At 36.5% G+C, this 27,046-nt stretch overlaps 1 protein-coding gene across 1 annotated transcript in view; it reads left to right on the top strand.

The window, feature by feature from the left end:
• The window catches only part of TNKS2 (tankyrase 2), a 59,100-nt gene that overhangs the window by 11,690 nt on the left and 20,364 nt on the right, over window positions 1-27,046 (top strand). Inside the window, exons 2-16 of the mRNA XM_037497510.1 lie at window positions 238-462; window positions 1,412-1,507; window positions 3,106-3,142; window positions 3,952-4,027; window positions 4,408-4,502; window positions 6,804-6,870; window positions 9,228-9,414; window positions 10,517-10,638; window positions 13,236-13,327; window positions 13,408-13,486; window positions 16,160-16,331; window positions 18,867-18,946; window positions 22,433-22,578; window positions 24,336-24,501; window positions 25,228-25,447. Of these exons, the coding sequence (XP_037353407.1) occupies window positions 238-462; window positions 1,412-1,507; window positions 3,106-3,142; window positions 3,952-4,027; window positions 4,408-4,502; window positions 6,804-6,870; window positions 9,228-9,414; window positions 10,517-10,638; window positions 13,236-13,327; window positions 13,408-13,486; window positions 16,160-16,331; window positions 18,867-18,946; window positions 22,433-22,578; window positions 24,336-24,501; window positions 25,228-25,447 (1,860 nt within the window). The remainder of the gene's footprint in view (window positions 1-237; window positions 463-1,411; window positions 1,508-3,105; window positions 3,143-3,951; window positions 4,028-4,407; window positions 4,503-6,803; window positions 6,871-9,227; window positions 9,415-10,516; window positions 10,639-13,235; window positions 13,328-13,407; window positions 13,487-16,159; window positions 16,332-18,866; window positions 18,947-22,432; window positions 22,579-24,335; window positions 24,502-25,227; window positions 25,448-27,046) is intronic.

Below are 27,046 nucleotides of genomic sequence, written 5' to 3'. Positions count from 1 at the left end.
GAACATCAAACATTTGAACTTTCAACTTTCAGGCACTTACTTCATAACTTTCTTTAAGGTTAGTAATACCCCCAAATGCATTTGAGAAACCCATTGATTTTTTCATTAATATTAGTATTATAATTAAGACCACTGTTCCATCAATGAATTGTTGGTTTTTTTCCCCATCCCAAAACTTTGTAGTATGACTTCTATAATTTGAGAGAATTTAAATGCGGATAATTTGTTTTCTTCCAGGTTTTGGGCGGAAAGATGTAGTTGAATATTTGCTTCAGAATGGTGCAAATGTCCAAGCACGTGATGATGGAGGGCTTATTCCTCTTCATAATGCGTGTTCTTTTGGTCATGCTGAAGTAGTCAATCTCCTTTTGCGACATGGTGCAGACCCAAATGCTCGTGATAATTGGAATTATACTCCTCTCCATGAAGCTGCAATTAAAGGAAAGATTGATGTTTGCATTGGTAAGACTGCTTGCTTTCCAAGTCTCTTTTCCTTTGTGTTATCTTACATTGCTACTGCCCTTTGTTGATAACCCTGCCCTCATTGATACCTGAGTGTCAGACATAAAAATAATTAGCTTTAATAATGTGGGGTTTTCCAGATATAAAGATCTGCACTGCCTGTTATGGTAACTAAGGAATTGTAACTAGTCCAAATTGAGATGCTATACGGGGAAAATATGAACCAGATTTCAAAGACAGTATGAGAAAAGGCATGCAAATTATCTTATTAACTTTATATTAATTATGATATAAATCTAAATGTTGAATGACAATATTTTGTGTATATTGTATTAAATAAAAGCTATTAAAGTTAATTTAACCTATTTTTTTAATGTGGCTACTAGAAAATTTTAAATTACCTATGTGACTCACATTTTATTTCTAGTCAACAGAACTGTTACAGATAGGAATAGAGTGGGATGAACATGAACACTATCAAAGAACTGGAACTGGACTTGCTTTCTGTCTTCCCATAGCTTCTTCCCATAGCTCTTTATTTATAGAGTATACTAAACTGTCTTTATGCAGAGCATAGCACAAGTCGTCTCTTTTTGTGAGCTTTGGGTTTGTAACGTGGCAGCTTTTATTTGTGGCTAATTAACCCCATAGAGAATATTCTCTTTTATTTCTTTCAAGAATTTACCTTTGTGACTTGTGTGTGTGTGTATGTGAATAGGTCCCTATTCCAGGGCAATCCAAATCTTTATAAATTTTATGGATCAATCTAATATATTCAATAATGGCATGTTATATATATGATTATCTTAAAAATGCATTTGCTATGCTAGTAGGATATGAAAGGTCTTGAAATAACTGAAACTTCTGAACCAGAACTTTTGAAAAAATGATTTGCAAAAATCAAATTGTCAAGATTACCATTTGGAAAGGTAGTGTTGCTATTTTGCAGTGCTCTTGCAACATGGAGCTGAGCCGACCATCCGAAATACAGATGGAAGGACAGCATTGGATTTAGCAGACCCATCTGCCAAAGCAGTGCTGACTGGTAAGTCTGCGTACTCTCTTTGGGTATTCGACGAAGAATATAAAGTACAAGTTTGCTAGGTAGACAGATCCCATCCTGCAGTTAATGACCTCAGCCAGCTTTTTATAAGTATCAGTTCAGTTGTTTTCCTTTCCTACATCTGGACAATTGGCATTTAATTCTTAACTAGGAAAGGTAAAGGTAAAGCTTTTTTCCTCTCCCCCTCCCCTTTTAAATTGTGCAAATTTGTGATTACCTTCTTAGTGGGGACAAGGTGGTAGATAATTTTGTGTTACTATCATGTATTCAGGACTTTCTTTTGATATTTGAATTTTTCAGATAGCTTGTGTTTATCCGTTTGTTTACTATCCTCGTTTTAAAATGTATTTTAACTTTTTTTTTTTTTTAATGAAATCCTTTCAAAAATCTTTAGCCATTCTATTATTTTTCTAAACAGAGAATTCTGAGCACACCAGTTTTGGTACCATGAAATGTGCCAATTATTGTACTCTACTATAACACTTTCATTTCCTTGAAACCTATTAAGAATTATAAGGTTGTGGTTGCTAGGTTCATTTTAGACTGTCAAACTTTTTGAGTTGTAATATTTACTTGCCATATTTTCTCCTTTAAGTGTTTCCTCTTAAGCAACAACTCTCCGCCATATTATTTTCTGGATTTTTATCTGGTATGTGATCACTATTAGAATTATGTCTAATCTAATAGTCAGGCTCCTGAAGGGTTCTGCCATGAGCTTTTTTGCTTGGACTTTTTGCTAGTTTCGTAGATTCCAGAAAAGTGAACTATTACTATAACCATGGTTCTATGTTCATTTCTTCCTTCATTTTTCCATGCCATTTTTTGCTTTCACCATTCTAAAAATATCTTCGAGCTCAAAAGAAATTTTGCACTACTAATCAGTACATGATTTGTATTGTGGGAAGTAGGTTTGGGTATCCTTTCAGCAAATCAATGAGCCATATGTTAAATTATGTTAATTTAAGTTGCATTTAAGTTATAGTTTGCATTAATTTGTAAATATAAGAGCTATAAACATAAAAATTTTTATTTTAATCCTATTTTTATTTGTATGTATTTGAAGTAGCATAAATTAGCTTTGAAAATTTTCCACATTTATAAAAATGTTTAATAATGATTTTGTTAAGTTGATATGTTATAGAATGTCATTTCTGCAGTATGGATGTAATGGGTGTTGTTTTCATTTTGAATGAAGTTGGGGATACATTTTGTCTATTATAAATATAATATACTGATTTTAGAAAATTTGAGAGGAAAAGAAAAGGAAAAGCTCACCTATAACCATCACCCAAGATAAACTTTGTTATAATGTTGGTATATTTCTTTCTTGGCTTTACTTTTTTGTGCACATTGTTTTCTAATAGTTGGAGTAACACTTCATTATATGAAGTGTTCCATGTTCTTCACGAAATTATTTTTTAACTGTACTGGAATCTGTTGATTAAACATTTTCCTTTTATTGGAAATTTCTTCCACATTTGCATACTTTAAATGTAGTTTAGTGAGCAACTTTATGCATAAAATTGTCAATGTATAAAGAAATTTTTTTAATTTCTACTTATTTTTTTTCTAATTCCCAGGTGAATATAAGAAAGATGAACTCTTGGAAAGTGCCAGGTGTGTACTAGTATTAACAATTATTAAGTATTACCATGAATATGTCACCATTTATTTATTACAATAATTAAACTTGAAGAGTGAAATTTTTTATTACAATTTATTTATGTATATTTTACATCATTGTTCATTTTTGTACAATGTTTGCTTTCTCCTTTCAGATGTAGTCCCCATAGAATTCCCACCACCAATTCACCCACGCACCATCTCCATAGTCCCCTGTGCTCTTTCCTCCCCTGTTCTGATCCTTCTCCCTCCCTCTCCCCCACAAAATGTCTCTGATTTATAGTTGCCTGCCAAATTTATTTTTTGTTACTATTTTTTTCCCTGATCCCTTATTTGGTTCCCCTATATTCCTCCTATAAGTGAAACAATTCGATATTTTTCTTTTTTCTTCTGACATTTCAAGAGTGAAATTTTTTTTTCCCCCAAGATTTATTTTTATTTATTTATACAAGCACTGGGTACAGTCAGAAGCATGGAGGGTGAGAGAATTCACCAGAGCCAGAGCGGGGAGCAGAGCAGGCAGAAGGACCGAAGTACAATGCTGAGGGGAACAGTGGGCGGCAGGAGAGGTCTGGGCGGCAGGCGAGGTCTGCACGCCATGTGGGACCCTCCTCTGGTGGCCAGGTAGCAGCCGGGGATCGAACCGGCGCTGCAGAGGCTGCGGGCAGCTTCACAACCCAGTGTTCAACTGCTGTACCACCAGGGGAGGCCCAAGAGTGAAATTTTTTTAATGGTCATTACATGTCTTCAAATAAGATCCAGTAAAGAATGCAAATTTATAATACAATTTTTTTGTGCACTAGGAGTGGCAATGAGGAAAAAATGATGGCTCTACTTACACCTTTAAATGTCAATTGTCACGCAAGTGATGGCAGAAAGGTATTAACTTTGCAATTAAGTTTGTGTTCATTTCCTGGTGACATGAAAATGTGTTTATCTTACAAGTTAAAACATTTGATGAGAATACTGATATTTTCTGTAAGCAGTAATTTGGATTAATTCTAAGTTTAGTGTAACTTCATTGATAGTAATATTTAAGTATTTACTTCCTATTTATGATATTGAACCACTAAACTTTCACGCCATACCTCCATTATATATATTGAATTTTGTAAAACCAAACTTGTAACTATTTAGACAATGAAATTACAAAGTTTTTTTCCAAGTGGTGTGTTTTTTTATGTTTGGATTTTTACCTTTTTGTGCACCTTTTTTTAAAGTCATTTAAATTTCATTAATTTGTCTGGTTAATATTTCAGTCAACTCCATTGCATTTGGCAGCAGGATATAACAGAGTAAAAATTGTGCAACTGCTTTTGCAACATGGAGCTGATGTCCATGCTAAAGATAAAGGGTAAGTAAGCATTTAATCAACACTGAGCATTTCTTAAATGTTACTGTTCTTATAATAATCTCTGTAATCTTAAAAAAATGATGTTTTTTTACAATATACATACTACTTTTACAATATACATATTACTCTGAGGACACAGGGAACTAAGTACACTATTCATAAGGCTTACTCTGCCTTTTAGGGGTCATGAGGAGACAACTATCAAGTTCTCCAGTAAGTGTGAGGTGATAAATAGAGAGGGATAGTACTAGAGGAGTTCCTAGGAGGGAACTAATGCTAAGTAATGATTGGAGTGGTTGGGGAATGCTTCAAGAACAGGTGATACTTGACCTGGACTCAATGTAGGAAAGCAGAGAACACATTTTAGAACTAAAGGATATACACAGCATGTAAAGAAACTAAAGTACGTTTTACAGCTTTTTAAAGAAACAATGACTAGACCAGCTTGACTGATGTAGATGTTTTACATAAGGGAGAATGAAGGCTAGGGTTGGTAAGGCTAGGATTGGTATTTTAGAAAGGAATTTCGACTTCATTGTGTTAGTCGTGATAGCCACTGAAAAATTTTAAGGGGAGTGAGTCTTTTAAAAAGGGTGTGTTAGGAGGCACCTTCTGGCAATATTGTGTAGAATAGATTGAAGAGTAACACTAGAGGCAAAAAAAATGAAAAAGCAGTTAGGAGAGTAAATGTTCCAGGGGTTCAGGCTTAATGAAGATCATTAGTAGTGCAAGGGAATGGGAAATGATAAGACTTAAGTGTGAGAAATAGTAAAGTGCAGCAATGGGTAATATTTATTGACTATTGGAAGTGATGAGAGTGACAGGAATAAAAAGATGAGTACATTTCAAATTCTAAAGCCAAATGAGTGAGAGACATAGTGATACACTAATCCAGGAGGGAAAATTATTTTGAAGTAAAACATTGATTTCACTTTTAGTAAGTAACCCCAAGAAGGAACAACCCAAAGATATCGTAAAGATAAAAGAATCTTAAAGATAAAAAGATTTTAAGATTCCACTGTAACTTCAGAAGAAAGTTTTTCTTCTGTTGCCATCATGAAGGAATTGAGTTTTAGTTTTTTAAGAAATATAGCAGTTTTACCTTACAGGATCTCAAAAAAAAAAAATTTTTCCCCCCCAAAAGAGGGATAGTGATTGAACTCTGACTTCAGGAAGATGTATAGAAGTGAGCAAGGCTGCAAGAGGGAGGGAAAACTATACCACAAGCACGGGATTTTATGTGTGGAAGCATATGGAGAATTGCAGTTGTTTTAGTATAGTGTCACTGAAGGGTAAGGGTAGAAAGGCACTTAGGGTATTTCAGGCAAAGCAGTTGGAACTGTCTTTTGAAATCAAGGAAGAACCAGTGAAGGGGATTTAAAAAAGGAATAATAGCATCGTATTTACCATTTAGAATAATCTAATGACATGTAGAGGATAAATTGAAGTGGGGGTCCTTTTTCAGTAGTACAGGGAGTAATAACACAGGCCCAAACTAAGGGGGGGGACGATTGATTGAAAAGACTTTTGGGGGCCTCCCTGGTGGCACAAGGGGATAAGTCTCCTCACTGTCAGGCTATTGCCAGCCACTACAGCATGAGTTCAATCCCCAGCCAGGGATAAACCCACATGGTGCAGCAAACCTCTCCTGTCTTGCCAGCTGCTCCCTTCAGCGGTGTATTTTAATAGATCTGCCTGTTCTGGTTCCCACTCTGTCTCTGGTGAATCCTCTCACCGCCCCCGCCCCCCACCTCTGGCCTGTACCCCAATTTTTTTTTTTAATTTTTTTTTCCTTTAAGATTTATTTATTTATTTATTTATACAAGCACTGGGTATAGTCAGAAGCGCGGGAGGGTGAGAGAATTCACCAGAGTCAGAGCAGGATGCAGAACAGGCAGAAGGACCGAAGTACACTGCCGAGGGGAGCAGCGGGCGGCAGGAGAGGTCTAGCGCGCCATGTGGGACCCTCCTCTGGTGGCCGGGGAGCAGCCGGGGATCGAACCGGCACTGCAGAGGCTGCGGGCAGCTTCGCAACCCAGCACTCAACTGCTGCGCCACCGGGGAGGCCCTGTACCCCAATTCTTGTATGCATACATAAATAAAAATAAATCTTTTTTTTTAAAAAACGACTTTTGGGAGTTATAAGTGTTGGGAATTGGGATTCAAGGGGGTATTATTTAATTTTATATTTTTATTAGGTTACATAAGCCATTTACTGTTTAAATTTAAGTATAAAGTTACCTAAAATTAATAGGCCTAAGGAATCTAATAACATACTTTTCCTCGCTGCTCATATCGTAGTGATCTGGTGCCATTACACAATGCCTGTTCTTATGGTCATTATGAAGTAACTGAACTTCTGGTCAAGGTTAGTTCTTTTCTACTTTTCTTACAACAGTGTAAAACTACTTGAAATACATAGCATATATATTTGAAATACATAGCCTAATAACTTTAATGTTTCTATATATTTTTAGTTCTCAGTGGCTATTGAAGGCGTATTTATAATCATTATAAAATGTAGGTAATTGATCAGTTAGCACCTGCTTGTTTTGCATCTGAGAAACCATAAGTTTTTAGAGCTAAAAATAGAAAATTTGGAATGTTATCGTGGATGAGATTGAACCATCAGACAGATTTCTTTGGGACTTAATACTGACTGGTTTTTTCCTAAGGCCTAGTGTTCGCTAAGAGTGGGAGGCTGCCTAGAGTTTATGCATAGAGAGGAACTTAGCAGAGGTGAGGGTGCAGTTATCAGAGTAATCAAGTTTTGGAGAGTCAGGATAAAGCAAGTAGATAGGGACTGAGAATACAGGCAGGATGCTGAGGCAACACCAAGCCAGGTGACAGCACTTGAACACTTGCTAAAGGGTCTGATGGCAGAGTGTGACATTTGACAGCAAACTATGGTAACCGTTTTCCATGATCAGAACTCTGTACAAATTGTGAGGGTAAAAAACTAACATGATTTTATTCCAGTAATAGTACAGAGACAAGAGCAACTGTGATAATGGATGCACTGTACTTTGTTCAAACTGCCTTGGGAATATGTTGTTATTCTAGGCTGTCAGTATTTTTTTAATTACTCTTTTAAACCAAAATAGTTAGGGACAGTGGGATGACAAGTAGTCTAGAAATCATCTGATACGAAGGATGAGTGAAGGATCTGAAGGTAGTTAGACTCAAAAAGAAAAACATGTTGCCTTCAAATACACAAAGAATACTGATCACTTTTGTTCCAAAGACCAATAGATCGAAGTTAAAAGTACACATTTAATTTAAATAGAAGAGAACGTCCTAAAAACAAGAATTACCTGATAATTATAAAAAGCCATGTTTGTTGATAGTTTCCCATTGTTGAATGTTCTACAAAACTAGTTCTATTTACAGGAATGCTGTGAGAGGAATTTCTGTTGATGGAAAGTTGAACTAATTCAGCTTGTGTGATTAACTGTAATATTTATTTATTTTTTTTTTTTTTATTTTTTTTTTTTATTTTTTTAATACACTGCTGAGGGGAGCAGCGGGCAAGACAGGAGAGGTCTGCCTTGCCATGTGGGTTTCTCCCTGGCCGGCCGGGGATCGAACTCGTGCTGCAGAGGCTGTGGATTGTATCACAGTGCAGTGCTTAACCCCTTGCACCACCAGGGAGGCCCTAACTGTAATATTTATTAATAGCTACAGTTGAAAAGATTGACAATACTAAGTTTTAGCCAAGGATATGGAGCTTCAGAACTCAGACATTGATGATGACAATGCAAAGATAATACAGACATTTAAGAAAACTAAAATGTCAGATAGTAGGATGATGACATTTCTGTATAATCTATGCAATATAATGCCACTTAACAAAAAATATTAATAAAACATCATGAATGAATCTCACAGAACATTGTGAAAGAAGCTAGACACAGAAGTATATACTGTTATTCCATTTTCCTGAAATTCATGAACAGGCACAGCCTAACAATATATGGCGCTAATGGCCAGAATGGGGCAGAAATTGTTTGTAAAGGAAGCATGAGGGAACATTCTGGCTTGTTGAAAGTGTTCTATATCTTGATTTAGATAATGGTTTATAAATAAAAACATTTGTCAAAACTCATCAAACTAAGGGGCCTCCCTGGTGACCTAGTGGTAAAGTCTCAGCGCTACCACTGCAAAGGCCCACCACTGTGGCCTGAGTTCTTTCCCCAGCTAGGGAGCTAACCCACATGGTGCAGCAGACCTCTTTTGTGTTGCCCGCTGCTCCCCACAGCAGTGTATTTCATTCAGATCTGCCTGTTCTGTGCCCCACTCTGTCTTTGGTAAATCCTCTACACCCCCTCCCCTGTACCTCTGGCCTACACCCCAGTTCTTCTAAAAAAAAAAATCTTAAAAAAAAAAAAAAAAACCTCATCTAACTTAGCTGCATTTTACCATATATAAGTTATACCTCAAAACGGAAAAATTTTTGGAAAAATTTGTAGGCTAAATCTAAAGCTTTGTTCATACCTGCTTTTTAGCAGTAAAAGAATTAAGTAGGCCCTTGACATAGCAACCAGTTAATGTTTTTCCATGTAGAGGGAAAAAAAAAACCTCTCTGAAATAATGGGTTTAAAAAGTGAACTTTGGGGATATTGCCTGTTTAAGCTTGCATGATGTTAAATTACACAGTACTAATAATTCTAAATTCTCTTGAAAATTGAACACTAAATATGTGTGTTTCCTCCCTTCCCCCACCAGCATGGTGCCTGCGTAAATGCAATGGACTTGTGGCAATTTACTCCTCTTCATGAGGCAGCTTCTAAGAACAGGGTTGAAGTGTGTTCTCTTCTCCTAAGTTATGGTGCAGATCCAACATTACTGAATTGTCACAACAAAAGTGCTATAGACTTGGCACCCACACCACAGTTAAAAGAAAGATTAGCATGTGAGTACAAAATTATTGTTTAGCTACCATCTATACCCATAAATAAAATAAAATTTTTGTTTCATAATTGTTTAAATAATAGAATTTTTTTCCTTAGCCATGGGTGTCTGTGGTTATTATTCAGGTTAGCATATGTAATCATTTGGAGGTTGCTACTTATTCTCTAAGGATGCTATGAAAAAAACATGTATTTGTACTCTTTTTTTTCCCAAGTCAAGTTATATGCTTTAATTGTTTATGTATGCATATGTGTGTGTCTGTGTACATGTATGTCTTAGAAATGATAGGTTTTTTTAAAAAAGTATTTGGGGTTTGTTCTTATCTTTGATTTGACATTTTAATTAATCTGTGAAATTAAAGTTTTATTGTAGCATTGTCTTATAAACATAGTCTCCCCACATTTTACCATCCTAACATACGATGGTACCTAGGTAGGTTTGTGGTTTTATGTCCATGACTGAAATAAATGTGAAAAATAGCCACCTAACTCAGATATGGTATTACTATCCACAAATAGGAAATTTGTATTATTTTGGAATAATAAAAGATAGCGGTTGATTTCACAAGTTTAATGAAAAAAAGAAAGGACTCTTGAGAGAATATTCTCATACATTCATTAGTGGGTGGCTCTTGGAAGTATACAACTTGTGTAGTCGTCTCCAATTCTCTGATATGTTTGAGCAAACCAACTGCTACTACCATAATGCTAGTGCAAGGGCTATGACCACCCTTTGTTTTATTTCTTTACTGAGAAAAGTTCTGTGGAAACTTTCTTCTATGGAAATTTTCCTAGAAAATTCTCAGAACTCTGATCTGGAATATATTACAGTAGTAGATACTTCCAGACCAACATAAGCCTTGAATTAGCCATGAGTTACACTTGCTATATGTGCACTTGGGGATAAGCTGAGTCATAACTGTGGGGAACTGGAATACCACTGTCTCCCTTTTCAGAGGTTATATTTGGAGTCCTTCTTTAACACATTAATCAGTTAGATAATTTTGAAAATAAGTTTAAAAAAAATACACGTAGTCTTTTACTAGGAAAGTCCTGTTGATTTGATAATTCTCATGCAGATTCAAATGCTTTGTCTTTACCTAGATGAATTTAAAGGCCACTCACTGCTTCAGGCTGCACGGGAAGCTGATGTTACACGAATTAAAAAACATCTCTCTCTAGAAATGGTGAATTTCAAGCATCCTCAGACTCATGAGACAGCATTGGTAATGTTTCAGATTTCCGTTCCTTAAATACGGTAAAAAAACATGCTAAATTAATCACACTATTGTATTTATTTTGCTGATACAGAATAATATAATACCCTACTTTTAGTAATAGCATTGCACATATATAAGGAAAAAATGTTAAACAATACTGAAAAATAGACAACCTCAACCTCTCTTTAAGACATTACTCATTTGAATACACTTCCAAAAATAATTTTATTCATACATTGGCATATATTTATGTCACTTTTTATCATAAATGATATTTGTAATTTACCTTTTTTTAATTATAAAAATTATAAATGATGATTGAAAATTTGGAACCCAGTGGAATAATGAAAAAGAAAACCTTGACATCATGATAAAAACCACTTGGTATTCAAATTTTTTTCACAGTTCGATCTAAGGTCTATATATATTCCTTCTATAATATGTGAATAAAGTATCTGGTGGGTAGTGGCTGCTTCCCTAATAGAGGTACTAACAGCTCTGTGGGGCTATAAGAAAGTACATGAGAATCTGGCAGCCTGCAGGAAAGCATTCAGACCAGAATGGAAACTAGCAGCGGTAAGTGATGAAAGTTAGGAGAGGGGAATGATATGCTAAGAGGCTATCTTTTAAGTAGAAGTTTAAAAGGAAAAATGTTAAGTCCTGCTGTATGAATGCAGAACGTGCTTTTTGGGTAAGGAAAGTTGACACTAAGTAAATGAATGTGTTTAGGGGCAGGTTTACTCGCCCAATATTTTTTGCAGTTTTTTCCCTCCCTTGTGCCATGATATAAACTTTGTGAACTTTAAGTAGAAATCTACCTTTCAAACATTTTAGATCTTTTTGCTACTGTAAAAAAATATTCAATTAAAAAAATAGAAAAGCTTCAGACTAGTCAGTAATGCTATTGTGCAATTAAAATCCTAAGTGCATCAAAATAGTATAGAGAAACTTGGCGAGATTGACATGGAAAAGTTTCTGGTCTGAAAAACTAGTATTACATATTGTTTTCCCCTAAATATTCTACTATTCACTTATTTTCATCAATAACCTTAAAACATACTTGAGTATTGGTGGATAGTTGTGGTGCAGGGACAGTGTCTCACAAGTGTCCAGAGATTCCTAGAGCGGAGGAATAAGGGTAGGTGCAGTTTGAAATGAATGTGATCAAGAATTCTTAGAAATGACTATTTCTATTCTCTCTGCTATCCTACTAGATGTTCTGCAATAAAAGCCATATATATCTCAAAGGAACTATGTTCAATTAGAAATGGTTTTACTAAGAGTAAAGGAGTGATTTTGGTGACAGTACAGCAATAGCACCAAAGAATGAATGAATCTGAATCAAAGTCAGATAGTCTTTAAAATTAATAATAGGTTAAAATCAGGACTGATTTATGTGTGCTGTATATTTAGATATATAGAGCAACTTAACAGTTAGCCAAAATTTTTATTCCAAGAATTCTCAGGGTTCAGTTTTAACTTACCATAATATGAATTGAGTTCGTCATTCACTCATTCTGACATTTATGAACACCTGTTGTGTATGAGTATCACCCTGGGATGTTGGGGATAAAAGGATTTGAGACATCACCATAAGATACTAAGTTTATAACTCTCAAATTGCTACTTCCTGTCTCCTTTCCTCCCTGATACTTCAGAGACATAGATGCTGCAGTATCCAACTCAGAGTGTATCATTGTCTACCACTGATTTTGCCAAAATCAGTCCATCCTCTATTCTTTGGAGCAAATAGTTCAGAGGGAAATGAATACTACTCAGCTGGTCAGCTATTCCAGCAGTACTATTACTAAGCAGAGTCCAGAGCTCATGGGTGCTCTGTTATCTCCATGTAAGGAAACCCAACCTTTGGGGTGTTTCATTAACCTTTAAAAAACAACATAAATACCTTGCTATATCTGGCAGCAGTTTTGAAAAAGAGTGTTCGTTACTAAGTTTTTGGTCATAAAGTTTTCCATCACATCAGCATTCACTTTTTCAAAGATAAATGGCAACTATAGCTTGATAGGAATTTTTTTTTTTTTTTTAATTTATGCAAGCACTGGGTACAGTCAGAAGCGCGGGAGGGTGAAAGAATTCACCAGAGTCAGAGCGGGGAGCACAACAAACAGACTGACGAAATACACTGCTGAGGGGAGCAGCCGGAGGCAGGAGGGGTCTGCGCACCTTGTGGGACCCTTGCCAGTGGCCGGGGATCGAACCGGCGCTGCAGAGGCTGCGGGCAGCTTCGCAACCCAGCACTCAACCGCTGTGCCACCGGGGAGGCCCTTGATAGGAATTTTTAATTGCAGTTCTCTCTTAGAAGATAGGAGTTTCAGGCCCTGTATGAATTTGGTAATCGTTGCACATTCTGTCCTATAGAAGATCTTTGAAGAGCAAAGTTGGGTCCAAAATGATACAAGATAAAGTTAACATCTTGACTGTTCTTGATTGAAAACACAAATGTTCTTAAAAATCAGTTATGGCTTCTACTGGCCTGGGAGTCCCACTTTATCTTTGTTCCTTTTCTCCTTAATAAACTTTTTCTTTTAAAAAAAATCAATTATGTATAGTCCTTGATTAATGCTACAATTTAAATTATCTAGCATTGTGCCGCGGCATCTCCATATCCCAAAAGAAAGCAAATATGTGAACTGTTGCTAAGAAAAGGAGCAAACATCAATGAAAAGACTAAAGAGTAAGTATAATCTCAATAATTAAAAATTATTGACATATTATTTTTTGAAAAATACATTCATTGTCTGGCTTTTCTTTAAGATTCTTGACTCCTCTGCACGTGGCATCTGAGAAAGCGCATAATGATGTTGTCGAAGTAGTGGTGAAACATGAAGCAAAGGTATACTTCCTTTTTGGTAATCTTTGGTAGTAAAATGAGTTACTTTCTATTTAGTACAAGAAATGCCCGACTTCCTGAACTGTTTACTCTCTTATAAGTTATACTTTTTTCCTTCATAATCTGTATTCAATATTAATCCTGCCAGATACACTTTTTATATCTAAGTTTTTGCTAGAAAGCCTATGATTTTACTCAAAAATACAGTATTCCTATATATCTTTACTTTTCCATTCCTTTTAACCACAGCCCATCGGTCAGGTTATCCTTAAGATCTTTTTCTAATATTACACTCGTCAACATATCCTCAACTAGAGACATACTCTTTCTGACTTGTTACCTTTTTCTCAGTTGTACCTTCTGTTCCTTAGTTACCATGATAGCGCTTATTAATTTTGTTGGCCAAAGTGCTTCCCCTTTGTTATTTCAGTGACTTAAGTCTATAAACTTGTCACAGAAGGAACTGCATTACTTAAATAATTGAACCAAAATCTTTATAAGCTCCCTACATTGAGAAGTTACTTTTCTTTACTTGGTGCTTCTATACAAAGCATTTTATTCATAGATAATCATGCTTTTATCGAGGCTTGAAATCATTATTTCTTACCCAGGGACTTTTAAAAATACTCAGTAACCGTTACACATAGCATCTCAGATTGAAATAGATGACCATCACTTAATTCAACAGATTCTTGCCTTCTGCAAACATCATTAGTATAAATTCATTATAAAGCAGAAAGACTGAAGCTGCTCTGAATGAAGTGAGAAGACAGGAATAGAGGTCTCATGGCCCTTGAGGCCCTTCCCTAAATGTGCCTTGCAGAATAGTTTTCTGATCTATTCTTCCCAGGGTTTCAACTCAAGGAACTGTATAGAATTCTATTTCTTTTGTGTTGCCTCTCAGTGTCTTAACTTCTCTCTGATATGGGGGAATTCTTGATCATGTATAATATCAATATTTCCTGATGTAATTTATTGAATAAAATAAAGTTTATTTCTGCTGGACTGCTTGGCATATCTCATTTGTCTCTCTGTTCTGTAACTTTTAATTGATTGCTTTTTTCGTACATGTAGTGCATTACTTACTAAATTTGAGTTGTGAAACAATCTTGACTAGGGTGACCAACCACCCAGGTTTATCCATCACTGAAGGGATTTCCAAGAGCACAGGAGCTAAAAATCTGGGAAATCCAGATAAACCAGGACAAGTTGATCACCCTAATCTAAACACAGAGTTGGGTATACTCAAAGTTTTCAAATGGATGTATTTCACATTTGGGTGAGTTTTGGTTTGTGAATAAATAGATTAAGTGCCCATAGCATTTTAAGTCCGTTTTTGGATTCTGTTAAGTATGGAAACTTGCTTTTTATAGTCCAGTTTTTGGAGTCATTAGGAAAATCTTAATTCTATTCCTTTTCAGATAGTCCCCAGTTCCATGAATGCACTGGACAGTGTCTCAATACACTAGTGGCCATGGTATTGATTACTGAGGAGCTTAATTTCTCAATTAGGAGTGGCTGAGGATGAACTGGGAGTCTTACAAGTGATTGTTTTTATTATGAAAATTTTCAAAAATACAACAAAGTTGAAAGAATTTTATAAAGAATAACTATATACCCACTACCTAGATTCTGTCACTAACAATTTAATATTTTTTATTACATGTCAGTTTCTCTATCCATCAACATTAACATTTCTTGTGATAAATTTCAAAGTAATTTGCAAATTAATTCTCTTTATTTTTACATTAAATTACTTCTTTTTAAATGTTTCCACACAGGCGTTAACTGGAAGCCAATATTTGTTTACCCCTTTTTTTGCATATAAAATTTACATGCAATGAAATGCACATTTTTAAATGTATATTTACTAAATTTTGAGTAATGCATATATACACCAGTGTAATTAGAATTCTTCAAGATGGAACACTTTATCTCATGACAGAGACAACGCCCATCCAAGACAATCTCCACCCCCTAAAAGTAGCAATCTTTTTCCAACGTAAATTAGATTAGCCAGTTCCTAGGCCGCCTAGGTGCCTGTGGAGTCATACAACATATACTCTAGTGTAAGGTTTTTTCCTTATTTTTTGGAAATTCGGCGATATCAACAGTTTGTTCCTTTTTTTTTTCAAGTTCACTTCTATCACAGGGATGGTGGCATGGCATGCTGCCCCAGTCTGAGAAAATAGGTTGTTCCATTTTATCTCTGAGAACTATTTCCTTGGCTGAATATACCATGGTGTTTATACATACAGATTATATTTTACATGATAAATGAGATAGATTACGCTAATAGAAATGTGTTTAAATGCCAATTTAACTCTGGCTTTGTTACAATTTATCTTGGGTTTCCACTTTTCTGGACCTCAGAAAACCATAAAAGTACATGGATTAGACATTCTCAGGCAGTGTCTAGTTCTAAATGAGGTGGATCTATGAATACCATATGCTAAACACAACTGTTAATCAGCATCTCATACTTTTGCATAATTGGATCTTATGTTGGTGAATTTATGCTCAATCTGAGCAAAAATACTTGGTTTGATGCTGGATAATAGGCTTCCTAAGAGAATAACTTAGACTTTTTTAATTAGTAGCAAGTGTTAAGTACATGATTGAATGGTTTTAAATGTTGCAATACAGGCTAATAACAGCTTTTTCTGCATTATTAAGGTTAATGCTCTGGATAATCTCGGTCAGACTTCTCTGCACAGAGCTGCACATTGTGGTCATCTACAAACCTGCCGCCTACTCCTCAGCTATGGGTGTGATCCTAACATCATATCCCTTCAGGGTTTTACCGCTTTACAAATGGGAAATGAAAATGTGCAGCAACTTCTCCAAGGTACTAAATGCATCCAAGAAATTATTTTATTTAACCTTTAAAGTTTTTCACATATCACGTGGAAATTCATAGTAAAAAAAAACTGAATTTTTTCACTTCTTTCATCAGCTTATGATAATTAGTGCCCAGATATTGTTAGGTCTTAATTATGATTTTGTTCCAGAGGCATTTCCTGCACAATTTCTCTAAGTAAATAGCTCTTAAGTTTTTCTCTAGAAAGCTTTAAATGTAGTAAGGTACAATTGTTGCTGCTTGTTTTTAAAGAAAGGAAATCTTAAAAAGGTATAGCTGACTCTTTGGTAGAGTAATCACGGTAATTAATATATTCAAGATTGGCCCTGCCTCTTCACCTTTTTTTAGATCCAAAATAAGGCCTGTAGAATTTTAACAAGGAAACCAATTATTTAACTTACAAAAACGTAACTATTGTGCACTCATTCATTACATTTCAAAATATTTTGATCAAAGATCTACACACTTGGCATAGATTAAACATTTCGGCTTAAAAATAAGGCCCAATAAATTTTAAAAAGCCTGTGCCTGTATTTTTACATTTTACAAAATTTAATGGAGTGCCTTTGATATCTCAAAGCTCAAATGAAAAGAAATGTAACAGATTGAACCTTTTGTATCTTAAAACAGTGACTCTTGGTGATCCTATATGATCTGGAACCCCATTTTGAATAATATTGTTTGAATTGATGGGGCAGATTGATAAAACCTAGGAGCTGCTCCAGCTGAATGAACTCTTAAGACTGCATTCAAGATGCCCTATACTTCCCCATATACTATGCATTCCTTTCAGTGTCATTTTGGGGGGCAATAACACTAATGCTATTAAGTTGCCTAGTGATGGGCATTTTACAGTCTGGCCAGTTTTGTGCTAAGTGCTCTTTCTTTTCCAAGCAGTGTCTTAGAATAAATTATCACAGTGGAACTTCCAGGTCAAAGAATAATATGTAACCATTAAAAAATTTTCTACAAAGATTATGTACCATTTTACATTCCTACTTAGTCAGCATTAGGTATTATGATTCTTAATATTTTCCTTGGATGAATGTGTGTGTACAGAAGTAGTAGATGAATGACAGAAGTAGTAGATGCTTTTTTAAATTCAGGTTTTAGACATACTTCCATTTCTTCTTTGCCCACCAATAAATGAAAAAAGAATCTCACTTGAATTTGCATTTTAAGATGTATGTTGCAATGTTTGAATTTTATTCTTTGCCTTTTTACTTTGTTTAGTGCTCTGTTCCTACCTGACATTTTCTAATCATTTTTGGTTCTACCTTTGATATACTATTCTAAGATACTTTCCTACTACAAGATAAAAAATATTCACCTAGGGGGCCTCCCTGTGGCGCAAGGGGTTAATATGCAGCACTGTGAAGCTATCCTTAGCCACTGCAGCACGAGTTCGATCCCCTGCCAGGGAGCTACCCACATGGCACTGCAGACTTCTCCTGACTCTCCCGCTGCTCCCCTCAGCAGTGTATTTCAGTCGATCTGCCTATTCTGTTCCCCACTCTGTCTCTGGAGACTCTTCTCACCCCCTACACCTCTGGTCTGTACTCCAGTTCCCAAATGCATAAATAAATAAATCTTTTAAATAAATAAATAAATAAATCTGATTCTGTCGACCGTAGCTCTTAAAACAAAAAAAAAATTTCACCTATACTTTCTTATAATACTTTTGAAGTTTTTTATACTTGTTTATTTGGAGTTTCTTTTGTTCTAAGATACAAGGTTGATTTTTCTCTTTCCTATTAGGTTTTTTTTTTTTTTTTTTTTTGAGATTTATTTGCCTTTGTGTAAAAGTACTAGGGTGTCAGCCAGAGATGTGGTGGGTACGGGATGGGGGTGGTGGGTTGAGAGGTTCACCAGAGACAGACTGGGAAGCAGAGCAAGCAGATCTACTGAAATATACTGCTACAGGGAACATTGGGTGAGACAGGAGAGGTCTGCTCTGCCTTGTGTGGCTTAGCTCCCTGGCTGGGGCTCTAACCCAGGCCATCGTAGTGGGCCTTCGCAGAGGTAGCGCTGAGACTTAACCCCTAGGCCACCGGGGAGGCCCCCTATGAGATTTTAAATGAGCTATAAACATAGAATTTCAGAATTTAGGTGGCTTTACAGATGTTCTAGTCCGGTTTCTCTCTTTTTAGAACTAAAACTGTCTTGAGTTCAAGTGACTTAATCAGTTCAGATTAACTAGTTAATGGGAAAACATAGATCTCTGCCACTGTTACCCTTTTTCACTACTCGCATGACTTAGTATGAAGTAGGCCATCCATCATATATCTTGTGTTCCTTTATATTGCTTCATCGCTTTATATTTATTCATGTTAACATACATTTTACATGTTTATGTAATTTTTTCAAAACTGATTAAAGGAAACCTTAATTGTTTTTCCCACTATTACTATGGAGATTTCCTACATAATCTACCAAACTATAAAAAACGTTCAGTTAAGATTTCTTCCTTAAAGCTTACTCCCACCTGATAAATAGAAATTAATCACTCTTTACTTCTTTTAGAGGGAATCCCATTAGGTAATTCAGAGGCAGACAGACAGTTGCTGGAAGCTGCAAAGGCTGGAGATGTAGAAACCGTAAAGGTAAGATATAATACGTTTTTCTTAATTTAAAGCTTTTATTGAGACTGTTTAATGAATTTGTATTGTTATACTGAAGAGGCTATTTATATGTGCCTTGTTTTTGAAGGTAAATGATTTTTTTCTACAAACAAGAATCATTAAGTAATGAGAGACTTTAGCTTCACATATGTCTCAGTAAATATATACGAATCACAATTTAAATAAATTGCATGTCTATAGAAAGCAAAGAACCTATTCATCTTCCTTTAAAAGAATAAGGTATATCAAATTATTGTTTACATGACACAAAACAAAGGGAAAAAAACAAGTGTCACTGCACATTTCTTGTAGTTTCTTCATTTGCTGCCATCTCTACCTTTGTGAGGACAGTGTTTGAATACAGTAATATGGTGTTGCCTCTTCTTAGGACCACTGACCCCCAATAATCTTAAATATATGAAATATATTTCCTCAGAGCAGCGAACTTCAGCTCCTACATTCCCCATCTTCTACAAGTGTTCCCTAGATTACCCTTTCCTTGGTTGTATATTTCTTTTTCTGTAGAGTTGTATGTAATATTTTAATGCCTATACCAGATATTTTTCTTACCTACGTGAAAGGGCAAGTTTACCTCAGTTTAACTAGTAGGAATTAAATCAGCATGTTTAATGAATTAAATAATTTTTCAGTATACAGTAATGTTATTTTAATTCTTAAAATTAATAGGGAAGGAAAGTCTTGTTCCTCTCCCATGCCCCCAAAACTTTTTCACAATAGTGCTACTTTTCTTTGAGGGGGCAACTGACAGTTACAGTTCTATAAAAAGCTAAGTTTATTGATTTGGATCATGGCAGGAGTAGCCACTTGAAGCAATGTTGCTGTATCTACGTATTCTCAATCCTAAGAAGAACCCACCTCACACAGTCAATTTTAGATTTTTTTAGAGCAAAATATGAGTGAGCCTATATTGGCTATGAATTTCCCTCCTATCACTGCTTTTAGAGCATCCTGTGGTATCTGGTAGCATCTCTCTCCATTTTTATGAATCTCCAGATACTTTTTAATTTTGTTGATTTTTTTTTTTTTTCATTGACCCCAGAATTATTCAGAAGCATTTCGTTTAATTTTCACATGTTTTGGTTTATTCTGAGATTCTTCTTGTGGTTAATGTCTAGTTTTATACTGTTATGATCTGGAAAGATGCCTGGTATTTTGGTTCTCATGAATTTTCTTAGACATATTTTGTGGCCAGTTCTTGAGAATGTTCCATGTACACTTGAGAAGAAGTATTCAATTCTTTTGGGATGGAAAGCTCTGTAAATGTCTGCTAAGTCTATCTCATCCAACACTTCATTTATTTCCTTGTTAATTTTCTGTTTAGTGGTGTGACAACTTCTCTCGCAATTACTGTATTTTTGTCAGTAGGTTGTTTTAGGTCTATTAATAGTTGCTTTATATAAATAGGTTCTCCTGTTTTAGGTGCATTATAATATAGTAATGACATTTTAATAAATTTTTCCTTGATCATTATGTAGTGTCCGTTGTTGTCCCTGTTTACCTTTTTTGGCTGAACGTCTACTTTATTAGATTTGAGAATAATAGTTTCTGCATTTCTGTGTGCATTATTGTTCCTCTCTGCTGACTGAACAGCCATGCTTATTTCATTCTCAGCTATTATTTCTTTGAATTGGGTCTCTGCTCCCGTCTCTCTCTCTTCATCTGGAATGCCCATTATCCTTTTTTTTTTTTTTTTTTTATGCATATAAGAACTGAGGTACAGGCTGCGGATAGCTTCAGAGATTGCATCTTAACCCCTTGCGCCACCAGAGAGGCCCTACCCATTATCCTTATGTTTCCTCTTCTTGTTCAGCATGATGTTTCTCATAGAGTTTCCTCATTTTTCCTAAGTCTCTTCCTACCTGGGTGATTTTCTACTTGGATATCTGTGTCTTCCATTTCTGAAATTCTCTCTTTTGTTAGTTTAATTCTACTTAAAGTGTTTTCCATATTTGTCTACATTTCATTCAGTCTCTTTTAGTGTTGTTTTATAATATTTTTTTAAGAGTTATTTCTTTATACAAAAAACTGGGGTACAGGCCAGATGCGTGGGAGGGTGAGAGAATTCACCAGAGACAGAGCATGGAACAGAACAGACAGACGGACCAAAAACACTGCTGAAGAGAGCAGTGGGTGAGACAGGAAAGGTCTGCTGCGCCATGTGGGTATCTCCCTGGCTGGCTGGGAATTGAACCCATGCTGCAGAGGCTGCGGACAGCTTCACAGTACTGCGCTCAACCTGTTGCACCACCAGGGAGGCCCTCTTTTAGTGTTCTTTTAATATTTTCAATCACTTTGGTAATTTGTTCCTGGATTTCCTTTTTTAAGATCTTGCATTTGCCTAGCTGTCTTTGACCTTCCAGTAGCTTATTTAGCATTTTTAATAATGTTGCTTTAAAGTTTTTATTTTCTACTTGCTCTTTTTTTTTTTTTTTATCATTTCTACATATAGATATATCCCAGAACTTTCATTCTTCTCTTTTTTCTTGTGTTCTGATGTTCCTTGCTGCCTAGGCATGTATGTTTCCTTATTTACCTTTTTGGATTTGGGGCACTGAAGGTTTTGTTCTGTTTCCCTTTATCTTGGAGTAGGTAAGGGCAGGAAGGGAGGCTAAGGTTTAAATACTTGGTCTCAGTCTTATCCAGTGAGTGTGGTCACCTCTGCTATCTGTTCTTGCTCCATAGTAAGCTCTGTTCAGAGGTTCAGTTGTCCTAACTTTCCACCCACTTCCTTGCTGATCTGTTCTGCAGGTCACTGTCCCACCAAACTTGCATCTCCTGTTGAGGGGGGCTAGGCATAGTCTGTAGAGCTCAATATTCAGGACTCAGTTGACCCTGATAGGCATGGAGCAACTGAACAGGCTGTGTGCCCTGTCACCCAGCAATGGCGGTAGACATTGACTGCCACCACCATTGCCTGCCCACACATGAGAGACCCAATCTGCAAGCACTGAGTACACAACCTTTTTGACCCTTTTCAAGGTAATAGTGAGATCTCTCGCTCACCAGTTCTTCCCTCAGCTGTTGGGCTCAAGACTGAGCCCAGGAGGACCCCACCTGCAGTTACTTTGTTCTCTAAGTCCCAAGAGGGGTATGTAGGGAGCGTTCTGTGCCCATGTGTGACTGCATGCTCCTTTCCCCAATGGTCCAGTGTACCTCCATATGTATTTTCCACAAAATGGAAATTACTATTAATGATAATTGGTACGTAGGTTACTATTGTGGAAATGGTAGTAGTGTTAATGATAAAATTTACTGACTGGCTTTGCAAAAGATGATACATAGATGAGAGGACCAGAGGACTTCCTAAAAATGATGACATGAAATAAAAATAAATAGCAAATTGTTTCTGACAATACTTATTTGAAGTATATAAGTCAGATATTTGAAAGTTGTACTAAATGAATATAAACAAGTCCCACTGTATGTGTTCTGTGTTCCATCCTACAGAAATTGTGTACTATTCAGAGCGTCAATTGCAGAGACATTGAAGGACGCCAGTCTACACCACTCCATTTTGCAGCAGGCTATAATCGGGTGTCTGTGGTGGAATATCTGTTGCAACATGGAGCTGATGTGCATGCCAAAGATAAAGGGCAAGTACAGTTGCATACTTCCTTTTTCCATTATCTGACTTTTTTAGGAAAATCTGAAAATATTTTTATAATAATAGCTCTTTCATTTTTCAGAGAATTCTATTCCCTGCCATTGGCTTAATTTCAGTTCATTAAATAAATGTTAGCATTTATTTAAAGACTTACTTGCATAATGCCTTATAATTTTATTTTATTTTATTTATTTATTTTTTTAAAGATTTATTTATTTATTTATACAAGCACTGGGTACAGTCAGAAGTGCAGGAGGGTGAGAGAATTCACCAGAGCCAGAGCGGGGAGCAGAGCAGGCAGAAGGACTGAAGTACACTGCTGAGGGGAGCAGTGGGCGGCAGGAAAGGTCTGCGCGCCATGTGGGACCCTCACCCGGGTGCCGGGGATCGAACTGGCGCTGCAGTGGCTGAGGGCAGTTTTGCAACCCAGCACTCAACCACTGCACCACTGGGGAGGCCCAATGCCTTATAATTTTAAAATGACCAAGGAGGGGCCTCCCCAGTGGCACAACAGGTTGAGCGCATCACTGCAAAGCTGTCCACAGCCTCTGCAGCACCAGTTCAATTCCCGGCCAGCTAGGGAGAAACCCACATGGCATGGCAGACCTCTCCTATCTCACCCGCTGCTCCCCTCAGCAGTGTGCTTCGGTCAGTCTGCCTATTCTGTTCCCCGCTCTGTCTCTGGTGAATCCTCTTACCCTCCCGCACCTCTGGCCTATACCCCAGTTCCCTTATAAAAATAAATACATCTTTGGGCCTCCCCGGTGGCTCAGCGGTTGAGCGCTGGGTTGCGAAGCTGCCCACAGCCTCTGCAGCACCGGTTCGATCCCCAGCTGCTCCCCGGCCACCGGAGGAGGGTCCCACATGGCGTGCAGACCTCTCCTGCAGCCCACTGCTCCCCTCAGCAGTGTGCTTCAGTCCTTCTGCCTGCTCTGCTCCCTGTTCTGGCTCTGGTGAATTCTCTCACCCTCCCGCGCTTCTGACTGTACCCAGTGCTTGTATAAATAAATAAATCTGAAAAAAAAAACAGAATTGTCTCTTGGGGTTTTGTTTTTTTGTTTTTTTGTTTTTTTTTTTAATAAATAAATAAATAAATGCATCTTTTAAAAAAAAAGACCAAGGAGATTATATTATATTAATGTGATATTTTTGATGTCATAAATTTTTTAGATTACATTGAGGATATTTGAATGCTTCCTTTTTATCTTAAAATTATTTTTTTTAATATGTCATTCTCGGCCTCCCCTGGTGGCACAAGCAGTTGAGCGCAGCGCTGTGAAGCTGTCCACAGCCTCTGCTGCGCAGGTTCGATCCGGGCCGGCCAGCGAGAATCCCACAGGGCACGGCAGACCTCTCCTGTCTCGCCCACTGCTCCCTTCAGCAGTGTATTTTAGTCAGTCTGCCTGTTCTGTTTCCTGCTGTCTCTGGTGAATCCTCTCACCCTTCCGCACATCTGGCCTGTACCCCCATTCTTATATGCATGAATAAATAAACCTAGAAAAAATAAAATGTCATTCTTGATTCTAGATATTAAATAATATAGATGTTCATTATATTTTGTGCAATTTAAAAATATATTACCTCCCTGCCCTCCCAAATAATTCTGTTTATGTTTTCTATAAATGTAAGTTCTCTGAAATACAATGAAGTCCTTTATGCAACTCAAAAAATGTATCATCTGTATATAACTGTTTAAAATGTGTAACATATCTTTATGTTGCATTGTTCATTTAACTTTTATTTCAGAGGCCTTGTACCTTTGCACAATGCATGCTCTTATGGACATTATGAAGTTGCAGAACTTCTTGTTAAACATGGAGCAGTTGTTAATGTAGCTGATTTATGGAAATTTACACCTTTACATGAAGCTGCAGCAAAAGGAAAATATGAAATTTGCAAACTTCTTCTCCAGGTATATTTAAGTACTATCGTTGACAGTATATTATGTAGACTATGTTTGTAATATTTCTAATAATTATTGAGAACACAAGCTAGTAAGGGGTTGGCAAGCAAAAGTATCTTACTCTCTAACTGTATTTCAGAATAAATGTCATAAACACTTTTTTTTTTTTTTTTTGTGGGACCCTCACCGGTGGCCGGGGAACAAACCGGCGCTGCAGAGGCTGCGGGCAGCCTCACAGCCCAGTGCTCAACCGCTGCGCCACCAGGGGAGGCCCCACTATTTCATTTTTTTTTCTGCACTTACGTTTACTGTTGTAGGTTTATTGTTGTAATAATGTCGGTTTTTGTGATACTGATTATTTTTCCTGTTTTAATTCTTTAACCTCAAAATAGTTGACGGAGTATGTAATTGATAAGCCATATTCAATTAGCACAAATAAAATTGATAGTTCTGGATTAATATAGATACTAGTGGAGATATTTTAGCCAGAACATGAATATAGTTAAATATATTCTGCATTTCAATGTTTATGAAAACTAAAAATAATATGAAAATTCATTTTTAATGAAATACCTTATTTTGAAAATTTTGACTCATTACAATAATACATTAACATTTAATTGCCTCTGTTACATTCTGTGAATTAAAATATTTTTCTTTGGTGTAGTTCCATGTTTTCTCATTCTCAAGGGCAAACTTAAACCAATTCTACCCTTTCCATTTTCACATACCCAGCATGGTGCAGACCCTACAAAGAAAAACAGGGATGGAAATACTCCTTTGGATCTTGTTAAAGATGGAGATACAGATATCCAAGATTTACTTAGGGGAGATGCAGCTTTATTAGATGCTGCCAAGAAGGGTTGTTTAGCCAGAGTAAAGAAGTTGTCTTCACCTGATAATGTAAATTGCCGTGATACTCAGGGCCGACATTCAACACCCTTACATTTAGCAGGTAAGCAATTGAACTTTCACAGGTTTAGACTGGTGACATCTAAGATTCATTTTACCTGAGTAAGAAATCTAAAAATTTAAAATATCTTCACCATGAATTATACACTGGTGTATTTGTTAGAACAACCATGCTTAATCTTTGTGTTCATTTTAGTATTAGTATGTTACATTATGTAAAGAACAATTGGAAGAGACTCTGCCACTCACCCTGTACTTTGGAACCTTTATTCCAGGTCGCTGTATTGTTTGAATCATTTTTGGCAAGTGAGTTTTGGCTACAGAAACTTGAAAATATACCTCCTTGAACCAGCCTTTCCTCATAGGAAACTAAAAGCTTCCCATTCTTGGGATGATAGCTGTTTAAGCACAAGCAGAAAAAAAGTAATCTTAAAAGAATTTAAGAAGTTACATAAATTTCTTGCCCAAGTTATTTGTTGTATTGCTTTGCTAGGCCTGCTTTAACAAAATAGCACAGACCAGGTGTCTTAAGTAATAGAAATATTTTTTTCAGAGTTTTGGAGATGAAGATATTGGTCAGATTGTTTTTCCCTGAGGCATCTCTCCTTGGCTCATAATGAACACCCATTGTGTCCTAACATGGCCTCATCATTGTTGTGTGCACATCCCCAGTTTCCCTCTCTGTCCTAATCTCCTTTTCTCCTAAGGACACCAATGAGCTTGGATCAGGGCCTACTCTAATGGGCTACACTTAACTTAATTACTTCCTTAAAGACCTTATCTTCAAATACAGTCATATTCTAAGTTGCTGGAGCTTAGGGCTTCAACATAAGATTTGGGGAAAACACAATTGTATACATTACTTTGGTTCTAAGTCTTTCCTCAGAATTGTTAGTGTACCTTTGTTTTTAGTGCAGATATACAACATTGGGGTTTCAGAACAGGTTTGTGGTTGGTTTGTTCAGTTAACTTTTAATTTGAAATGGGAACTTGAAAACAAGAAACTTCCCATTTCAAAATAAAAGCAAAATACCAGATCATATTTATGTTTACATTGATTACATTTATTCTAAGCAATATACATGTTTAATCATAAGATGTTAACTAAATTTGTAATAACTATACTTTTTATTTATAACAAGAACATTAAAGAGTTAATGCAGAATCCTAAGAATAATCTAGTAGTCCCTGAGTTTTTCTTAAGTCTTCATCACGCTACAATTGAAGATGTTAAATTTAAGATGAGCCATTAAAATAACTGAGCTGGGCCTCCCTGGTGGCACAAGGGGTTAAGTGTTAGCACTGTGAAACTGTTGGCAGCCACTGCAGCATGAGTTCAATCCCCGGCCAGGGAGGTGACCCACATGGCGCAGCAGACCTCTGTTGTCTTTACCTGCTGCTCCCCTCAGCAGTGTATTTCAGTGGATCTGCCTCTTCTGCTCCCTGCTCTGTCTCTGGTGAATCCTCACACTCCTGCACCTCTGGCCTACACCCCAGCTCTTGTATACATAAGTGTATAAAATAAATCTATAAAAATAAGTAAAATAACCCCCCCCCCAAAAAAAAAAATAACTGAACTACAGTTACTATTTCAGTGGCTCTGCATTCTAGGCACATTTGACTTTAGTTTATCTACATACAC

Source organism: Talpa occidentalis, unplaced genomic scaffold (assembly GCF_014898055.3).
Source record: "Talpa occidentalis isolate TD23 unplaced genomic scaffold, MPIMG_talOcc4v2.1 talOcc4.8, whole genome shotgun sequence".
Taxonomy (NCBI): domain Eukaryota; kingdom Metazoa; phylum Chordata; class Mammalia; order Eulipotyphla; family Talpidae; genus Talpa; species Talpa occidentalis.
Note: the sequence above shows the minus strand (reverse complement) of the source record. Positions and strands in the feature narration are given on the sequence as shown.